This window comes from Helicoverpa armigera, chromosome 16 (assembly GCF_030705265.1).
Source record: "Helicoverpa armigera isolate CAAS_96S chromosome 16, ASM3070526v1, whole genome shotgun sequence".
Taxonomy (NCBI): Eukaryota; Metazoa; Arthropoda; class Insecta; order Lepidoptera; family Noctuidae; genus Helicoverpa; species Helicoverpa armigera.
The window spans coordinates 7,190,034-7,211,124 of NC_087135.1; the positions used below are offsets into that span (position 1 = coordinate 7,190,034).

The following is a 21,091-nucleotide window of genomic DNA, read 5'->3' on the forward strand; positions in this document are numbered from 1 at the left end:
GACGGGTCAATATGAATTGACGCGGAGCATCTTAATAAGCAGTAAAATGAACCGTAACGAAGACCACAATATCACAATAGCTTCAACTAAACGTGAGAAACAAGAGTGCTCTTATTGTTTGAACTTCTATCGCTCAATCTTGACACATGATGTACCTATTTCTTTAGGTTTGAAATACGGGAAAGTATGTTTCTCATTGTATTAGATACAAATAAGTTTTTAATTTTGGAATGGCGTCGTGAATGTTCTTATCTGAAAGACTGATCTTTAAAAGCTTGGTAGTTAATGAATAGTGGGAAATTGCTTTTCGTAGGATTACAAACCAAATTACCCTTATTCAATTATTTCCGTGTTAATGATTCCTTCTATATCTCGGAATTTCACTGGCTGGCACCATATTGGTTATTAGGAAATCATCAACAAATAATTATGACAGTTTGTTAGTTTTTGTTATAGTAGGCGTCACCTCTGCTATCTAAAATTTCAATTCATCGGGTCTAGCAATACTTCACACAATAGATACATAATCTGCGCTGTCACTACCTCGCTTTGTCTGTTCGTTATAATAGCTCGTACCTCTCCGGACGCGATGACCCTTGACCATGACTCTTTAATGTTCATTCATGTCAGGACATCGACTGGTATCTACAAACTAGTTTTGGATATCGAACTTGCCTTAGAATTGCTGAATAAATCAGGCCTCAACGTTGCTTCACAGTTGAGGTTGCCAAATTATTCCGATGGTACGGTTGACTGCCTCCAGTCCTTCCGAATAAAAACAAATCAGCCGTTCATTCACGAAGTTCATTCCTACGAGACATTTTATCAACTCGCCCTTGATGCAAAGGTACCATGGCAAACCTAATTAATTCGTCATCGTCATACAGTAAGAACTTTATCCATAAGTCTAAAATGTATCATTTCGGCTTGACCTTGTGCAGTGACGATTAATTCCCCGATCGGGACAGTAGGTTGCGTCGCGCGACCGGCCTTGCTGCCATGACGTAACCAACCTGTATGCCTTCAAGTCTTCGAGCGACCGAGCGCGATACCGTCCGCGCGAGCGCATCTCGAAAATCGAATTTCTTTAAAACACGCGAAACAAATCGATAATAAATTTAATCTAAGCTTTTAGTGTTTAATACGAATGAATCAATGAAGTCCCAGCCTTTAGTGATGTAACAGTGATTGTGATGTGAAGTGTGAAGCCAATATAATTTTGTTCGAAGAAAAGTGCTCAAATTGGATTTCGAAAGAAATAGAGAACTTGTCGTGGGAAGTAAGTTATTGTATCTTTTGTTCGTTTTTGTGGAGGCATCTGTAAAAGTACCTGTTTTGTTACTAGAGGTGGGGAAAAGTGTCGGTAATGAGCGTCATCCAATGTCTAGACGGTTTAATGGGTAGGTAGTTCATTACAAAGCGAGTATTTTAAACTTCAGAAACTTTAGTATGGGCTCTTTGAAAAATAATAAATTAGTCGTTATAGTCTTTACAAATTATACCGCCAACTTTTTATAGATCAAAATCTTATTTGCTCTTGGTAATAATTGAATTAAACCTAACCACTTTTAAAAGGTTATTTCGTCTACAGTTCGTTGAAGTGAATAGATCCTGTTTAGTGATACTGATTAACGAGGACGTCTAAAATAGACTTAATTAATTAAAGATGAAACCAGTTCGTTGCCCCTGTTTTGGCTGTTGGCGACACAAACAATATTCAAATTATATTTTTATTGATACTTTGCTCTTAATTTATATGGCGCCAATATTAAATTGTTTTATTAATTTAGTGTAAATGTGAGAATTAGAAAGGATCTATCCTACTTACGTAAAAGATTTGTCGGTTCACACTTCACAAAATTTTGTTTTATATCTATCACCTATTCAGTACAATTACTATTTTTTATAACTGAAAGTATTATTTAGGCGACGAAACATCAATTCAATTTCTATTTTACCTGTTTAATTTTAATGTAATCTTTTTGTAAGTGTAATCCGAAAAGGTCACTGTTTTTTACAAAGTTGATACCTATGTTGTTGTTTGAAGCTGTCTTGAGTTATTTTTGATATTATGATATCATTTCTATATAAAACATTAACGTAACATAGTAGTTACCTGTTTATGTAAAAAAACTTGATTGAAAGTGATCCAGAGAATGTAAAAAAAAAAATTGACTGGACTGAGTAGGACCTAGGTACTATCATTATGATGCTAAACGCGAGTAACAATTAATATGCAACTTGTAAGTAGTAGTTCTGCAATCAATACAGAAGACAGGTCCATATACCTAATAATATTTAGTTTTGATGCGGATGCTACCAAGTTCGGCCAATTGTCATAAAAACTGTAGAATTTTAGCTAAAAAATGTAATAAAAAATTACCACAAGTCAATGAACTCTTCTCCATGATATTTTATGTTCTTTGGGTTGGTATTAATATTACATTTTGACTAGGAATAAATTACGTGGGGTTCTGCCTATTAAGATAAGTTCTTAAGCTAAATTACCAAGCAACATTTGATAGCAGATTAAATTATTACAACATTATTAACTAAGAATAAGGTATCTATTACTAGCCCACACCTCACAAGCTAATACTTACCTAATTGAAAAACTTATGTTTTAATTACGCTCAGAATTGACAATAAAATATATTTTTTTCATTCTTAATTGAAATATTATTATTTCATTTTTAATTGAAATATATCGGGTGTGTCGTTCACAATCACATTAAATCATATCACATATACTTTATGATATTCTATGGCGAATTGTAAAAGAAATAACCTAATCCATTCAATGGTTTAACCACAGGAGTCATTTTTCGTTTTTATAATTTACAACATCATGTGTAAAGCAGAGATAAAGTTAGGAGTATCGTATGTTTTGATCAGTTGACAGCTGTCAGTTTTCAAGGGAGAATTTTTTTTTTTTTTTTGTCAGGGGGGAAAATCCTCATGGACTGTACTCCACCTGGGGCAGGTGGAGGGGTGTGCCGGACTCTTACCGGCTAAAAACCCTACCTGGTGTTGCCTCCAATTACCTGTTGTCGAGGGCACGGGTATCGCCAAAGCATTCTTCCGCACCCCCGACAGGTATTGGCCCGCCAGATGTTCGAAGGCGGGCCCCGTCACCCTTTGTGGCCGTCACCCAGCGGCCACAGTAACTCCACTGAGAGAGGCGCGCGCAACACAACGCCACCGTCTCGAGGCCTGTTTCTGATCGGACGACAGACGCCCCTAGTCTGCCGTCCGCAGGCCGCGCCCTATGGTGGCCGGAGATCAGCCACCCTGCGACGCCCCCTACGTCTGCTGCGGGTGGGGAGAGAGGTAGCAGATTCTCTCACCCTTTCCGCCGCCTCCTTTAAAACCATCACCTCCTCGCAAAAGGAGGCGACGGCATTCCACTCTTCTTCGCTGCTGACCATGCAAGACACGACGGCCGGCAGCGAAAGATTTCCCGCAGCATCCAGTACCGCAGTTAGATCACGGCGCTGCGTTGCCCATGCTGGGCACTCCGCCAACGTATGCAACGCCGAATCTTCGTTGCCGGTGCCACAATGGTGGCATTCGGGCGTGGGCTCCCGGCCTATGCGACACAGGAACTTTCCGAAACAACCATGTCCGGTGAGAACCTGTGTCAGCCGGAAGCTGAGGGCGCCGTGGCTTCTCTCCAGCCACTCCTTCATTACGGGCCTTATCGCCGCGATAACGGCGTGCCCTGCCGTGGGTCGTACAAGCCTCTGCTCCCACTCCGCCATTAACACTTGGCGGAGCTCAGCCCTATGCGCCTCAACTTGTCGAGGCGCGAGACGCTCGCCCCGCCCCACCGCTTCCTCGCGCCATGTATAGAGAGACGCGAGGACTCTTCCGTCCATGTCCCATGGCGGAGATCCGGCTAGGAGACATGCCGCTTCGAACGAGATCGTTCGGTAACCCCTTATGACCCTGATGGCCATCGCTCGCTGTGGTCTTCGTAGCGCTGCGCGGTTGCGGGCCGCCAGGGTGTTCGCCCACACTGGCGCGGCGTACAGCGCCATCGCCCTCACGACCCCCATATAGAGCCTCCGGCAGGAGTTGTTGGGCCCCCTGAGATTGGGTAGCAAGCGCGAGAGCGCTGAAGCCGCGGCCATCAAACGAGGGGTTAGCCGCTGAAAGTGCGGCCCGAAGTCCCATCGACTGTCCAGAACGAGTCCGAGGTATTTCATTGTCGACTCGACAGCGATGGTGACCCCTCCTACCACTATGCTGGACCCCGGAGGTGGCTTCTTCCTCGGCCCATGGAAACAAAGGGCCTCAGACTTGTGCAGGGCCACCTCGAGGCCAAGACGTCGGATTCTGCCCACAACCTGTGAGACACTGGCTGTCGCCCGAATGGCCGCCTGCCGGTACGTCTTCCCACGTGCTGTTACTAGCGTGTCGTCAGCGTAGCATATCACGCTGACGCCGTGGAGAAGCGCACCGCGCAGGACCCAGTCGTATCCAATGTTCCACAGGAGAGGGAGAATTTCAGTTGTTTGTAATGACTGACTTTTATATGGTGTTCTTTTTGCACATTTTTATTCCATTTACTTTGTTTGAAAAAAACATTTTTTTTATTTTTACGTATTTTTCTTTTATCTTTGTGTTAATCGACATATTAACCAGTATATTAACGCATTTAATTTAATGTGATTATGAACGACACACCCGAAATACATATTTTTTTAATAAAATTATATAGGTACACTTATTATCTAACTTATTACTTACTATGTACACTTACTATATTTATATTTTTAAAATGGTTTTATAATTGAAAATGGTTTCTGCTCAGAGATTCGCGCAATGTTCCCTGACGACAAAAAGATTGGTGTCTACATATTAGTCTGAAAACAGTGTTGATACCTATAGCCGATATATATGTACATTGACTCAGTCTGACTGACAGGGACACTATAGTGATGAGATCAGCAATGAATAAACAGCTCCTCTTTCCTTATAAGATTTGAAATTCATTTGTTTTGGTACCTACATTCTATTCTTATTTTGAAGTCTCGTGATTTGTTTTTTAGTAGATAGGTATTCAAAATCCGTGTCTAAAGCTTTTGCTAAACTGTATGTTCGAAAGATATATCTTCTCGTCATTATAGCCTTGATACCAATGAGTTAAAAATACAGGTAATTTACTAAAAACACCCTAAAAACAAATAATTTAGGGTTTTTTTAGTAAATTAATCTCATTTCAGAAACAAGGAATTAAAAATCACGCTTTTTGTAACTTTTCTTAGCTAGTCATGCATTGGCATCAGAACTCAGAGCGTGTGCAAAATCCTAATCGAAGACCGGAAAGTGGGTCAAATTGAGATTCCAAGATTTTCTTACTATACATAGTTACAAGTGAAGCTAATATAAGCGTGTTAAAAAGTAACAAAACTAGCCATGCCTAAACAAAGTCGTTAACCATCAATATTTAGTAATTTTAGACTTGAAATTATACCAAAATAAACACCCTTGTGTTGCCAGCTCATTTGTGACAATTCCCTGGTAAACTCACGCGACTAAATAACAATAGGTGATTGCAATACGCCACGTATGCGACCCGTAAACTTAGCTAGAAGCAATAACAGAATTACTGGCAACCCTATTGTGTGGTTATTATGAACATCTGCCGCACCTTGCATCGTAATAAAATTATTGTTGAAACAAAGTCGTCGAATTTCCTTGTGGTTTTATCAGTAATTACTTAGAGTGATCTAGGAGGAAGGTTTAGCTATATTTTCATAGTAAAGACGCAGCATATAAAGTTACGCCAATCTGTTAAGTTTTCATAATCAAGAGATAAAGTAGGAAATCTATTAATTTGATAAATTGTAGAAGCTTGATAAACTGGCGTCTTTATACTTAAAGTCGCATCCGCACAGTTTAGCATTTGCATATTTGTTACCGACTTCCCAAAAATTCACAATTCTGAATTTTTAGTTCTCAATTTGAATGTTTGTATTTTTTTAATATTATAGGCACAGATTTAAGAGATTCAAGAAAAATTTAATATGTAGAGGTATAACACTGGAATATATTCGTGCCAAGCCAGGGTCCAACACCAATTAAAATTTATAAGTACAAAACCTTCAAACATCGTGTTCCAGTTGTACTTGACCGGCTATTACTGAAAATGGCCAGTTTTCTGCATCAGGTGTATATTGTGATGCAAATTGCACGAGCAGCTGCGATATGCAATGCATCACTAACCAAATGCAGCTTGTGTGCTATCGCATTATGCATTCTGCCTGCATAGATGTCCCGATTGTTGAATAATTATTGTCTTCAATGATTTATTGGTAAAGGCCAGTGTATTTGTAGTTTATGTTTCTGTTAGTTAAAATTGTCAACCGCGGTATTAAATAATATGGAACAAAGCCATTAACTGTTTTTTATCTGTCGCCTTTTGCGATAATTTTTTAAATATTAGTTATGGTAAATACTTATCTCTTTAGAAGTTCAGTTGAAACTGGCTTGCATAACGAATTCGATTTAAAAATAACAAAGCATGCTCCAAGCTTTTGCGATAGGTAACCTTAGCGATACAACAACAACTTTTTTACTATAAACTTTTTTCACAGTGAACGGTTGAAAAGCTCTTCAACTGTGACCAAAGTCTAACATGCAAGTAATTATGTATTTAAGAAGTGAAGAAGCGTTCAATTTGCAACATCTTAGGGGAGATGTTCCTAAAACGGGTACCCCTCCTAAAACGGGTAGGCTTTGCCATTCGTATATTATAGGTCTTAGTGTGAACCTGTGAGTGTAGAGCGGTGCACTACCACCCCGCCGATCACGGTCAGTTGGCTCGCGCGCCTAGAACGAGTGTTTTCGAGATTAGATGTAAAAAAAGTTTTTTGCAGAGTTTACTAAAAAAAATCGGATTATGCTAGTGCTGACTACTCAAATATGGTGCAAGATACGGTTTTCGCAGTTTTGTAATATCATTTTGCATGTTATATGCTTATTAATTGTGAATACTTAGTGGTCTCCTTGTTTACTATTTTAAGGTTAAGGTAGTTGAAATTTAAAACGTGCTTTTGGGCAAAACGGGTAGGGGCATAACGGGTGACTACCCGATTTGAAATAAGGGGCCACTTTCTCAATTGATCCCACAGAAAGCTAATCGAAGACAAAGGAAGCCACAGAGAGCTGAAGAAGTACAGGAACAGCGTGAAAAAGAAATTAAAATATGTTTTCTCTGATTTTTAACAAAATTATCTGCTGGTAGGATTATAATTTCAAATGTAACATTTAATAAAGTAAAAATGTGATCTAGACTGATCAAAATAAGAAAACTGTTTAACATAATTAAGGAAACTAATTAACGATAAAGATTTCCTGGATAACAGGAGGCTAAGATACGTTTTCTAATTCATTTATCACATATATTCATTCCTTACCTGCTTTGCCCAAAGGCGCTACCCGTTTTAGGACCCCCCCGAGGGCAAAGCGGGTATTTGGAAGGGGTTTATATTTTTGATTTTTTTTCTGAATTTTGAAGAAGATTACTAAGACTATCTTATGTTTTCCAAAGTTTATTATATAAACAACCATGTGAGTACAAATACAAGTCGCATGTAATGTTCTTGGTTATTTTATTTAACATCTTCCCTTAGCTTACCCGTTTTGGGAACATCTCCCCTATGTGTTGGTCAAATTTCGTACTTAGGTATTAATGTATGAATCTTCAATCTTACTATAAAACTTCGTATCTACTAAGAAATGGCAAACGTCGTGTAAGTAATGATGAAATTATACTTTCAACTACTTTTCAACTATTTATCGGCCAAGAAGAGTTTTAATTGGTTCTAAACGTAGTCATTAAGATGGTTCCATGTTCACAGCGTTAGCTTTGTTTTATGGCGCAAACGGCTTATCAGACAAGTGTTCGCGTTCTTAATTGATGTAAATAGGACGAAAACTGTTGACAGTGTTACGTAATATCAGTTTATCTTTTGGTAAGTATATTAAAACAGTGAGTAATATGAGTTAACAAAAAAATATTAAGATGCGAGAGTATAAAGACTAAGCTTTTCGAGAACTTGTTATATTGTCATTTTTTTCACCAATGCGTTTGTGAGAAAATTATCTATTTAAAAAAAAAAAACAGTTATACCTACTGTTCCCAAACTGAACCCTTCCGGTTGGGTCAAAAACCGCTTACCTACCTAAATCTCTTAATGTAAAAATAAAACAAAATGAAACAGAAACTTAAAACAAACAACAGACTACAAAGCTAACCGAAATGATCCCAAAGAAACACAAAGGCTTGGGTAGCATTCACGAAGTTCGACAGCCCAAAAAGATTATAGTCTGGTTTATTTCTGTATCAACCTTCGTAAACTTTAAAGGTGAAGTTGCTCTTTGAATGTTTAGTGCATCCACGGGAATAAACTTGAGATTCTAAAGATACTAGAGGTTAAATGGCAGCTAGTCTGCTTCTACTTATAATCACAGTAATACTGAGTTTCAAACGACCGTTTAAAAGAGCAAAAGTGGATCTCTTGTTCTCGTTGCTTTTTGATCTATTCGTAGTTTTTGTCTACCGTAGTATTTTAAATGACTAAATGAGTACTTTTTCTCTAGGTACAGGAGATCTTATACCTGGTCAATGACCTAGTAAAAACACTGGATTTTATTCCATCAACACCAAATCCAAATTAGGCCATCACGACCATCAATTCAACGCCCATTGAAACACGGAAGACACACGTGCGCTACCATTTAAGTACCAACTACTTACGAAACCAGGTGTCCAAATTCCCTAAAGAATTCTTATCGCATATAACGTAGAGGAAGGCCGACACACCTTTTATCTATGTACTTAGCTACCTTTTTATAAACGGACGCTCCCGACCTTGGCCCGTTCACCCGAACCCTCTCCCTTCTTGCAACCTTTACAGCGATCAGCGAACCGTGGAGTCGCTTCCTCGACAACCACTATTCATTAACCCGTCCCACTCATTAGTATCAACAATGACAAAGACCTAATTAAATTGGTCGTGTACTGCGATTAGTGTTATATGTAGGTACCTGAAATAGCACATCGTGTTTTGATAGCGAACGTTTCGGTTGTGTGTTGTGCATAGATAGTTTTGTTTTGGTTGCTTGTGTGAGTGGTGGGGGGAGGGAGCAGTGGATGTTGAGCCATGAACTTTGGTACCTATATTTATTTTTAGACAGAAATAATTACTCGCATGAAATTTAATCCTAATACCTATTCCCAATCATTTCATTGAAACTCAAAAAATAAACATTTTTAATGAAACATTTAGTTAGACTTTCTATCTTTGTATTTCTTTTTGGTAATATTGTCTGAAACTTGTGTAACATTTTATTCCTCATATAAAATATTGTAACGTATTTTTATATTTAACTTTCCCTTTTTCAGGAAAACAGATGAAAAGATGACGAGAAAGTTCCTTTTCTGTTTCCCCCTTAGGGTGGGAAATATTATATTCGGATACATTGTAATAGTAAGTATTACATATCCATATTTACATTTATTTGAAAGAATATTGCCGTCATATTAGAATATATTTATTGGTAACCGGTCAAGTGGTGTATCAGACTGTCTAGGCTTTATTAATATAAAATCTGATAGAGCCATAAATGGAATATATTATTTGAAACCAATACAAGAATAGTCTGAGACAAAATTAATCTAAAGTCTGAGAGCCACTGTAAACATCTTCAAGTCAAATAAAGCCATCTGTTGAAGCGCCTGATGTAAACGAAATAGCGAAACGCATAGCGTCGCGAAGTGTCGCTTACAACTTCGTATTTACGGTGCTTTGCTAGCTTTATAAATCAGGCGCAGCGCGGGTACCTTTTCTATATCTACTTAGTTTATACTGTTGTTAAAAGTTGGCTGAGCGTATTTGTAGAAATTTAATGACTCCATATAAATGGCTATTTATTACTCAAAAGACTTCTACGAACATAACATATAAAATAACATAAATCTACTTATAAATAATGGTCTGATGCATGTAACAATTTTTCATCGTCAATAATTCAAGCTCATCAAACTTATATAATTCTTCATCATCAATAATGTATCTAATGAAAGCTCATGCCCATTTTTATCAAACTTTCATTTATGCATTTGTTATCAGGCTTTTATTTAAGCAAAATAGGTAAGCCTGTGCCTACATCTATATCCCATCTTCAAAACTTTATCCACACAATTCTAAACATAAGTTGTCTTTGTTCCAGCTCATAGCGATAGCAACTGTGGCCTTCCACTTATACCAGTTAGGACTGAATGTGACCAACAACTATTTCGAGAAGGATGAAAAGTTTAGAAACTTCGAGAATCTGGAGAGCATATTTGGATCCACAAAGGATTCGTTGGAGAGGATAATCGTGCTGACGTATTACCTCACGTATATAACGATAGGAATGTTGCTGTTCCTATTTGCTATTATGTTCACTTGTGGTGCTTATAAGGTAAGAAATTTTTATTTTAATAAAAAATTGTCATGTCATACCTACAAAATGCTTGCTAATATTATGAATGCGAAAGAACTCTGTATGACTGTCGCGTTTGCACACCAAAGCTCCTGAACTGATCAAATGAAATTAGTTACACGGATAATCCATATAGGGCCTGAGATCATTAGCTACATTTAGCACATCATAAAACTCTAAAAACAGCCATACTTAAAAAAACAGGAGATAGATACTTAGTTTGAGTATTTTAAATGAACATCTTTGCTTACACCATCAACGAAAATGAATAAAAAGTCAAGCATCGTTGAACCGATACCAACTACTAACACGAACTTTGTTTCCCATTGCAATAACAACTTTTTACTCAAAAGGGGAGACAATGTTCCCACAAGTCCGATGCTCGATAATATCGGTATTTTACTCGAGATATATTCCGATAAAATCGTATCGGACTGGAAAGCCTCTCGAGAAGTGTCGACCGGTATCGCTGTGAGAATTGATATAAGTAGCAGATTTATTGTACGGGCAATCTTTTAAAATAATTTTGTAAAGGACAATGGGCACAAATATATGGGACCTGGTATACCCCACCAATAGGAATGTCATATATACCATTGGATAGGTCTTTATATGTAGAACAATATTTACTATGACAGCTTTGTTGAAATGTTTGTCCGTTCTGAGATATAGATCAAAAACTGTGCAAAAGTTAGAACTAAATAATCTATTGATAACTCAAGTTTTTAAAGGAAAATCTAAGTACTACCAAGTGTAAGTCTTGTAAGTGCTACCTGCTGTGCCCGTTAGGGTCCATAATTATTACTATTAGGTATGTAGCATTTCAACCTTTTATAACGGACAAACAATAGAACAAAGCTGTCATAGTAAATATTGTTCCAATTAAAAAGACCTATCCAACGATATATATGACTTTGCTATTGGTGCGGTTTCTCATTACGCCCAAAATCCAGTTGATACAATAAAAGGTTGAAATGCTACATAATAGTAACAATTATGGACCCTAACGGGCACAGCAGGTAGCACTTACAAGACTTACACTTGGTAGTACTTAGATTTTCCTTTAAAAACTTGAGTTATCAATAGATTACTTAGTTCTAACTTTTGCACAGTTTTTGATCTATATCTCAGAACGGACAAACATTTCAGCAAAGCTGTCATAGTAAATGTTGTTCTACATAAAAAGGCCTATCCAATGATATATATGACATTGCTATTGGTGGGGTATACCAATCTGCCCATTGTCCTTTGTAGTTTGTACCTACTAGGTTGTGCATTCTTTGGTAGACCAAAATTTTAAAATAGCTAGTACGATTTTAAGAAATTATTCTCTAAAATAGAATTAACTACATATTTTTTATAACATGTTTTGAGAAAAAACCTTTTGATGAATAACAGTAGAACGTAACGGTTCATACCTACTAAGATACGAGGCTGTATATCACAGACAATTTAGTTCCTGTAAAAATACTATATTATATGGCAAGGAAAAATCAGATTAAAAGTGGTAAATTATATGATCCATTTACCATAACCATACTGCACAAACTGTCTATGACGCGGGTCCATTCAACTTGTTTTTATGCATGACGTTCATCGATACGACTCAAAGCACAGGCATCTATCGATACAGCCAATAACGTCATTAAATGCACGCACCGAGGTCTTACTTACGTAACTCGATTGCGGCATTAGAGAGTCACAATACAAATTAAATAACCGCCATGAAATAAACAGACCCGAAATTAGTTTTCACAGAACATTTTCTCCTATTAAAACGAGATAATACTTTCTTTGGAAATTGGCGTTACGAAACAAGCCTAATCGATTTGGCTATTAGGTATTATAGATACTTTTGTAATTCGAATAGAAAGATGAAAGTGAAATCCGTTATTTTTTTGTAAAGATAGACAATTTTAATCGCTTATTGTGTCATATTAAGATCTTTTTAAAAATGGATTATACTTTTGAAAGTAGGAAAATCTTGCTGACCGATTATATAACAATAGGTTTCAGGAGAGATCAAATGCTGGTAGATACGGTGTTAACGGCCAATGAGGCTGAGCTTAAATTATTTGTAGAGCTAGGTCATATGTCTTGGTCTTGTCTATGTGGCCTGATTATTTCGTTTATAAGTTTATGTCTTCAATGTTTCACGGCTACATAAAACAAGCAAGATAATACACAAAGCAGTAACGAGACTGATTGATTGACTTACAAACGACGTACAACAAAGCTTTTCAAATTATACAATTCAAAGGAATATTACGCCTTACTCGAGGATTATTATTTTATATATATCTCCTTAGATTTTGGAGTTAAACTTTCAAAGCCAAAGTCAAAGTATTTATTATTTGTAAAACATAGGTATAAAATAACATAATTTCACACAACATAATTTCAAGACAAGACACAAGAAAAACTTGTTTTATGTATTAGGAATTTATTTATAAGAATAACTGAAGGCAGTTGTAACATAGATTTCGAACGTTGATTTATTTGTTTAGTCTTCTTATTAAATATTCACCAAAAATTACTTAAAGTATTTCTACTGAAATATATTTTATTCGGTTTCAGGCGAACCACTGTCTAGTAACAACATTCTTCGTGTACAGTTTCTTCCACCTGTTCTTCACGATCATACTGATCGTGTGGGAGGCACTCACCGCTGGATGGATACAGCTCGGACTAATAGCCCTGTCTGATCGTAAGTATAGCTTGAGTACCTACTGTTTAGTCTTAAGTAGGGTAATAACCTGGGCCGGTTTTTGTAGACATCCCTTGTATCTACATATAGGCTCGAAAAGGATGGTTAATTTTTCAGTCAGTGGGTTGTGGCGCTGCATATTTTTACCATCTGTGGTTCTAAAAATTACTGTAAACTATGTATTTTATATTCTCAAGACGGTTTTCTGAGTTTTTTTTTTAAATAGAGCCCAATAATAAGGAGTACCTATCTATCAGATGTATCTTTTTTAATATAACTTTCAAGATTTATATTGACGGAGATAAATTAACTCAATCTCAATCAAATAAGGTCCATTTTTTTATTATAAAATAGGTAGAAACACTGTAGTACATTCAGTGCTGGCAAGTACAAAATGAATACAATGATATCAGTTTTCTTATAATGATTACAAAGTAATGCCAAGTACTTTCTTCCAATTGAGATGGGTTCTTCTATCCAGATGCAATTCTCAAATCCAATAAAAATTCATTTCCTATCGGAGCCCATTTGAAAATTTCCAATGGTTCTGAAATGAATGGGATTTAGACATTCACCGTTTCTTCTTATAATAATAAAGAGGATATTATCTTACTTTAAATTGAAAATTGCTTTAATATTACAAAGATTTTTTTACCGACTTCTCAAAAAAGAGGAGGTTTTCAATACGGATGGTTGTTTTTTTTTTTATTTATAGGGATATGCGATGTATTTTTTTTTTTGTAAATGTTGTCAAGTAAGCTATTATTTAAATTAAGCTTACCTAAGAAATTACAATTAAGTTCCTTTGAGATTATGAATATAGGAAATGAATCCTTACATAAACAAACAAACTATTTAGACCCATAACACTGTTATACCATCAGGCAATTTTACGCACTTCCTCAGACAAAACTACCGGGAACCTCGAACCTCGCATACTTACTTAAGATAATTACTGTATTATGGCTCATTTATTACGCAATCGGCTTGTTCCATTTTCCACTTTTCTAACTTAACGTATTTTTGACACAAATAGTTATAGAGAGATAGATAGATAAAGCGTTTATTCAGACAAATGATCTAATAATTCAAATCAAAAAACTATAAAAGGACAAATACATGCTTAAAATTAATATAGGTAAATGACGTATATCCTAAGTAATTTTACTTCACCCTAACGCATGACGTTTGTGAAAGATAATAGGATGTGAGGTGAATGAATTTAAGATGAAGAGAGATTGAGTAAGTCACAGAGCAGAGAAAGCAGATTAAAGTTTAGGATATAACAATAAGGCGAATAACATAACCAATGAGTATCGTCATCACCATCATCCTCCGAGCCTTTTGCCCAACTATGTTAGGGTCGGCTTCTAGTCTAACATTTTATGTTATGTCTATGACATATGACATATTATGTCTATGAAAATCATAAGGTTTATATACTTTTTCTTTTGTTTCAGTGCTCCTGATAGTTTGTCTGTTTAGCGTCAAATATCTGATGGAAGCGATCCGGGCAGGGAACATCTACTGTCGTCCCGGAGAAGTTTACTACAAATATTAATTTATTGTTGAAACTTATTCAAGTATATTATAACTTTAAAAGTCACAAATAAGTTAAGATTTAAGCTGAATCTGTTTGCATGAATATGAAGCGGTTGATCTACGCAATCTATTTACTGGGTATCAAGAACTTCCCTCAAGATTGATCACAATTTCTGTTGTCATTAATGTCTGGTCACAAATAACAGTCAGGACTTTTATGTTAGCATACTCTGCATACAGAAAGCTCGATAAGGAATGCTGTTCAGATAATATAATGATCGCCAAGCATGATCAACCTAAGACTTTTGCGGTTGTGATGGAGACAATGAGCTCGTAATTTTATTATACTTACCTTCTAATTATTTATGCTACATCTTTTTGTTTGACTGCGTTTTGAAGCTCAAAATTGACTGTCTTCCTTTCTGCGACGAATGCGTATTAATAGGAACAAAAATAAATTCTTAAGATAACATTTAAATGTACTAAGCTCAATTTATAGTTAAGTTTTATTACAACGTGTGACCAAAACCTGTGTTTTAATAGTTCATTAGTTATCCTCTAACTGTTGTGATACCGTTAGTAACACGAAAGTAACTCGATTGATGTTATACTCGGAAAGTATATCGATCTATGCCATCTCGTATCGTTGCAATCTACATAATAAGAATACGAGGAAATCAAGTTTCAACTTACTCCGAATTACTGTTAAAATTAAGACAAGATCAAAAGATTGTATGTATGTGTGCAAAACTTAAGTGTTGTCAGATTTTTTAATGTGTTTTGATGGAGATAATGCAATGTTTATGGCATTGAACTCTATTTTTCGAATATGTACCTATATCGGAACAGAATATATCACTGTTATTGGTGACAACTTAAATAAAATGAAGATCTTTTGTTTACTTTGTTACATTGGTATGTAGTAGGTTGTGTAAGAAAATAAATGACTTGAATAATTTGTAATTCAAAGATACATTTTATTTATCAGTAACACAACTATAAAAATCACAACAGTCTTACTAAATCTAAATGAGATAAGTCGTAAGTAAAATTTCCTTCATAAAACAAGTCCAACGAAAGCAATCACGCCAACTCTCAAACATTCCAATATCACAAAAACTCATACAAAATAATTTATTTAATAAATAGGCAATAAATAATATCTTAAGCTACTACTAATAGTGTATTTATCGATATTTATATAAAAGTAAACTATCTAATTCTGAATCTGCTGGTGTTCTATTTATTTCCCTTCTCCTACGCTTCCCCAACATCATTGGAACTACCATAGCCATGGTTGCAGGGACCATTCCTGCGCCCACTGCAGCTAATAGTGTCGAACTATCTGGTGACACATTGGACACAATCTTCCTTTTAAGAAGCCTATTTTTGTTCAACACGGGCCTAAACTGCGTCATTGCAACATCTAAGTCATTCTTCTTGTCCATATCACGTTTGGATTCCTCAACAGTTTGGAAACTCTTTTCTACTTCGAGCAAACCACCGTGTGAAGTCGTCATGTTCGTGTGAGCTTTATCAACAGGCAGTACCGTTAATGCTACAGCTTGGTGTGAAGTCATAGTCGATACGTCTGAACGATCATCAGCCGGTGGATTCAGAGAACGCTGACGCTTCTTGTTCCTATATCCTTTAGTAGTTGATAGCAACACCCATTGACCATCCCCATGAGGTGGTCTTGAAACACGGTCGGTTTCGTAATCATTACCTCCAGAATACACAACCTGTGTGGGCCTTCTGTAAGGTCGCTTTTGTGGTGAACTCGAAGATTGGTGCAGAGCCTCGTACTCATATGGGAAATTAGGTGGTCGATGATCAGTCACTACAGAATCGGACATACCGTAGAATACAGCGTCATCATCGGAATAATGGTCTTGATTATCACAGTTAGGCTTGTGGGGACGTCTTCCTTCGTCAGGGGCCCATGATGCCGGGTAGCTGGTTTGTTGAGGTTTAGCCCACGAGGGTTTTGACGGCACTTCCGAATCATATTCTGTAGACATGTGCAATTTGTTATTGATGTAACCAGGACGAGTTGATGGTCTCTTTTGCGGTTTGTAGTTATAATTATTACCAGAATCTTGAGTAGAAGTAAACCTGTCATCACTATGAAACCGATCATCATTATGGAACTTATCGTCATTATGAAACCTATCATCATTATGGAATCTGTCGTCACTAGGAAATCTATCATTACTGGGAAATCTGTTTTCATCATCGTTCCAGTGATTTGGTTTCTGTTTTTTAACATTGGGCTTCCACTTTGAAATCTTACTTGTAGACCACGCGACTGGCTCTAACGTCACCCACCCGTCTTTATCGTCGTAAGGGTGTTTGTGCTGCTTCACTTTTAACCGATTCCAAGTAGTGTAAACTTTTCCATTTCCATCTTCATCGTTTTCGTCACCATTCATTGAAGAATATCTATCAGCTTTTATCTTATCCTTTTTCAGCTTTGCCGCTAGCGCCGATATTGCTTGTAGCCGATCCTGAGGTAGATCACCATAATCTTTCAGTTTGTCTGCGGTTAATATGTAATCATCAACTGCTTCGTCTTCCTCGCTGTTAAAACCATCTTGACATGAAGGGCCGTAACACCTTGGGCGATTTCCATCAAAGTCATGCACTATGTGTGTCATTAAATTTTTCAACTCTGCGTCTTCCTTATCCTTATGTTCAAAAGCTACGTTCTCCCATTTATCTTCGGGATTATTTTCGTCACGTGCGTTTTCTATAATAGTTATGGGATCCTTTCCAGGCACATCCAGTTGGTAAGTTTTAAGTTTTTTATCATATTTTTCTATTTGTGTGGGGTCATCGCAGTTTGCGAGCGCAAGGGCGAGCACGCAAAACACAAATTGTTGCACTGTTATTTTCATTGTGTTTATTTTCACTTTCTTCGCGTGTCGGCGCGCGGGCAAGGCGCGCTAGTACTGAGCGCTGGCGACTGCCGCAGCCCACTGATATAGTTTTGATTGTGGATGCACACTAACCCTCCCTGCGCTCTAATGCAATGCTGATTCAGTACGGTCACGACGAATGAGCGAGATAATTATGTGGCGATTGTCGTTTGCCGGGGACTATCTTAATTGACTATCGCCACTCTCAGGGCCGTGACCCCCGCGCGGGTGAAACCGTTTTTCATTTTATGGGATATTTTCTCTACGGATAATAGGAAAGTTTCGCGGTTCACACACGACTCGGTGAAATTATGATTCAAATCTCTACGCAAATCGACTACAAAGACATGCAAGCTAACGTTTCTAAGTACAATCTTGTAATCTCTTAGTTAGTACTTGCGAAGTAAAATCGTTCGTGTATAACGTATAATTAACTGTTAGAATACCAAAGCAATTATTGGCAATTAATTTTATACCCAAACAGAATTGCTTTTATCAACTATGTAAATGATGCATGATTGAAATCTCCATAATATCGAATAATAAAATGCTACTTAGCGGTTGTTTCTTTCTTTTACAGACTTTCTATCACAAATCATTGTAACAAAGCAACAATAACAAACTTAATAAGCTCATGACGCAACAATGAGAATACAAAAGCTGAGAAAAAAGTCTTCACGACTTGAAAACATTCGCTTATGCAATCACAGACAGAAGCCGTGACAAACACGGAGTATTCAATGTCAGGAATCGGTAACAGAGTTATCTGATCGATTATTTCGAATACAGTACGTTGTTGTATAGTCGAGAATCGAATAGTGCCTTTCAAAGCAGAGGGTGACCTAAAACGTTTGCTTCTCGTACTCTATTTCCTCCGTATCGTGTTGCTCTCTCCATAATAGCGAGCCCACTTATTATCCATATCTAGATGCTGATCAACTTCGCTCTAATTGTACACTGCACTTTTACCGGACGGTCTCACTCCTCAGCGACTCGCACGTGGGGAGATATGAAATATTGTTGGTCATTATTTTTCTCTGTGAGAATAAAGGCAATTTAGAACAAATTAAGAGCAGTATCCGGATGACTGGGTTTATTGGGGACAGTTCTGATATCGTATCTAATGGTAGCTCTTGGAATAGACTTTCATTTGTTTTCTTATGTTTTGTCCCTTCATCACGACCGCATACAGACATAAATAAAATAAAGCTTGTAAAGAGCTGCTAACCACGAAATACAAAGTACCACTGTTTTGATAATAATGATGATTTAGATGGAAGACCACATTTGCAAATTGTCACTCACTTTGTTTTGAGTCCCAAATTCACGTGACCACAAATCAGCATTTGTATTGAGGAGAAAGGAGGTTATTTTGAAGAAATAACATTAAATGCTGCTAAGTGGATATTAGAAATTTCTTTTATGTCGTCTCTGTCACATAGTGAACGAAGAAGCGTTCATGCGAGGAAAGTTGTAATTACCCCTAATGTCAATGTACAATAATAATTATGTGTCTATATTACACAATCGCTCTCGGGAAAAGTTTGAATAATTGGTAGCAAGTACTTGCAGGTCGCTTCCAACAGGTATCTGTGGAGTGGAGATCAAAGGGGAGGCCTATGTTCAGCAGTGGACGTCCTATGGCTGAGATGATGATGATGATGATGAAGTACTTGCTATAATTCTGTATCAATCAATATGTTTTTACCATCGTCTTTATAGCCTAAACGTCCACTGCTGGACAAAGGCCATTCCCATAATCTCCGCTCTGGGCTTGCGTGTCGCTGGCATGAATTCAGTTTTGGCAAAATCTATGAATCAGTGACATTACATACATAATGAAACTCATATTAGAATCATAACATAGGTCCTACATCTAAGCACCACCACCGAGAAAGGAAAATATGGATATAAAATAAAATTATTTAGAAATTGTCATCTTCAACTGTCGTCCATTTGCAAGCTGTAGAAAGCATAAAGGAATCGGCTGGCGTTAAATGAGAATGAAAGAAGTGATGCCAAGCACGACCGTGACAAGATACGGAGTTGGCACTACTGCGTGGTAGGTACCTAATGTCTCCACTGTGATTTGTGGTGTCTTGTGAAGCCTGAATATAGCGACGTATGTGTTGATAGGCACGTGTGAACATAATACCGAATTTGGAGATCCCAGGGAAGTTTGTAGAGGGTTATATCAGGGATTGGCACTAGGAACAAGAACAAGTATAAAAATTGCAAATGCTATTACTATTTATCATCGTCAATTTACAAAGGGGCATACATATATAAATCTGTGACTGTGAATATTTCAGCTTTGAAGGATACTAATTATGAGTAAAAATATGAACGTGAACCAATCATTCGTAAAAACACGTAAACGTATGTATCAGTAGACATGTTATTTGCCTCTGAATGACAAGTAATTAGCTATCGACCTACATTCCATGACCCATTTCTATCAAGACCTTAACAAAGTCTGACGTTAGTTATAACTTTACTATTGCATCACCGTCAACAACAAAGCTTTCTTCTTTATAGTCATGTCCATCGAGTAAGTGCGTTATCCGTTGAGTTGGGTCTTTTTTTATAAAATTGCCTTGTCTTTTTTATCAACCAATCTGCCTTGAATCTAAAATAATGGTAAAGCCACCAGGAACTGCTCTCTGCTCTTTTAAACCTTGTATTTCCTAACTACATGTTTATTTCAGTCTTAGATATCTCCACACCAATATTTTGGAACTTATCTATTTGATCATTTATTTCCAACGCTCCTTCCAAAATAGACTTTTCAACACCACCACTACTTGTACCTATTAATATTATAGTTCACAACTGTACAAAATAAAAGAAAGAAAGCGTCGCTACAGTGTTTATGTATCTGTAGCAGCCATTGTTAACGTGGCTTTCTTTGGCGAAGTGCTAGAACACAACAGCGGACTTCCGATTGTAGTCTTTATAAAAAAGCTAAAGGTTATCTGAACATTGGTGATGAATGAATCTGGGACTGGTTTATTTGTGAGTGTCACTGAAGTACGTGATTAAAATATAGGTATTATTCTATTTCTTCAAATAGCTTCGTACTTATATTTTTTGAGTCCATTTACGTTTTAGTTGTTTAATATGAGCAATACTGTTTTGTAACAAAAAGTTTTGAGAAAAACGACTTTTTGTGAATGCACAAAAAGTAGTTTTTCTCAAAACTTACTCTGATTGCATATTTTGCATAGATACTTATCAGGGCAGAATACTTGTATTTTCCTTGCCATAAATTCATCTCCAATCTGTTTTATTTCCTATTCCCTAGTTATAACAACAAAACATTATTCTTCATCAACCAACAATATTTTCGTTCCTTCCACAATCTTTTCCATCTTTTGCTTTATTTTCTCTCTGCGCTTTTCTAACTCGATCGTAAACAAGTAGTTGT

The 21,091-nt window shown here is 36.9% G+C and overlaps 2 protein-coding genes across 4 annotated transcripts; one reads left to right on the forward strand and one right to left on the reverse strand.

Moving 5' to 3' along the window:
* The first annotated feature begins 790 nt into the window (after positions 1-790).
* On the forward strand, positions 791-15,973 carry LOC110379799 (uncharacterized). Of its 3 annotated transcripts, none has more exons than XM_064038546.1 (5): positions 791-847; positions 9,416-9,500; positions 10,243-10,476; positions 13,075-13,204; positions 14,665-15,973. In XM_064038546.1, exons 1-5 carry the CDS (start codon positions 840-842, stop codon positions 14,763-14,765), a joined length of 558 nt encoding a protein of 185 aa, XP_063894616.1. In that variant the 5' UTR covers positions 791-839; the 3' UTR covers positions 14,766-15,973. The 3 variants fall into 3 exon arrangements, with proteins under 3 accessions (XP_063894616.1, XP_021195276.1, XP_021195277.2); XM_021339601.3 differs by lacking the exon at positions 791-847 and adding an exon at positions 927-1,279; XM_021339602.3 differs by lacking the exon at positions 791-847 and adding an exon at positions 9,068-9,183.
* Positions 15,733-17,765, reverse strand: LOC110379797 (uncharacterized). The gene has a single exon (XM_021339600.3). It carries the CDS (start codon positions 17,641-17,643, stop codon positions 15,934-15,936), a length of 1,710 nt encoding a protein of 569 aa, XP_021195275.3. The 5' UTR covers positions 17,644-17,765; the 3' UTR covers positions 15,733-15,933.
* Between the last annotated feature and the right edge of the window lie 3,326 nt (positions 17,766-21,091).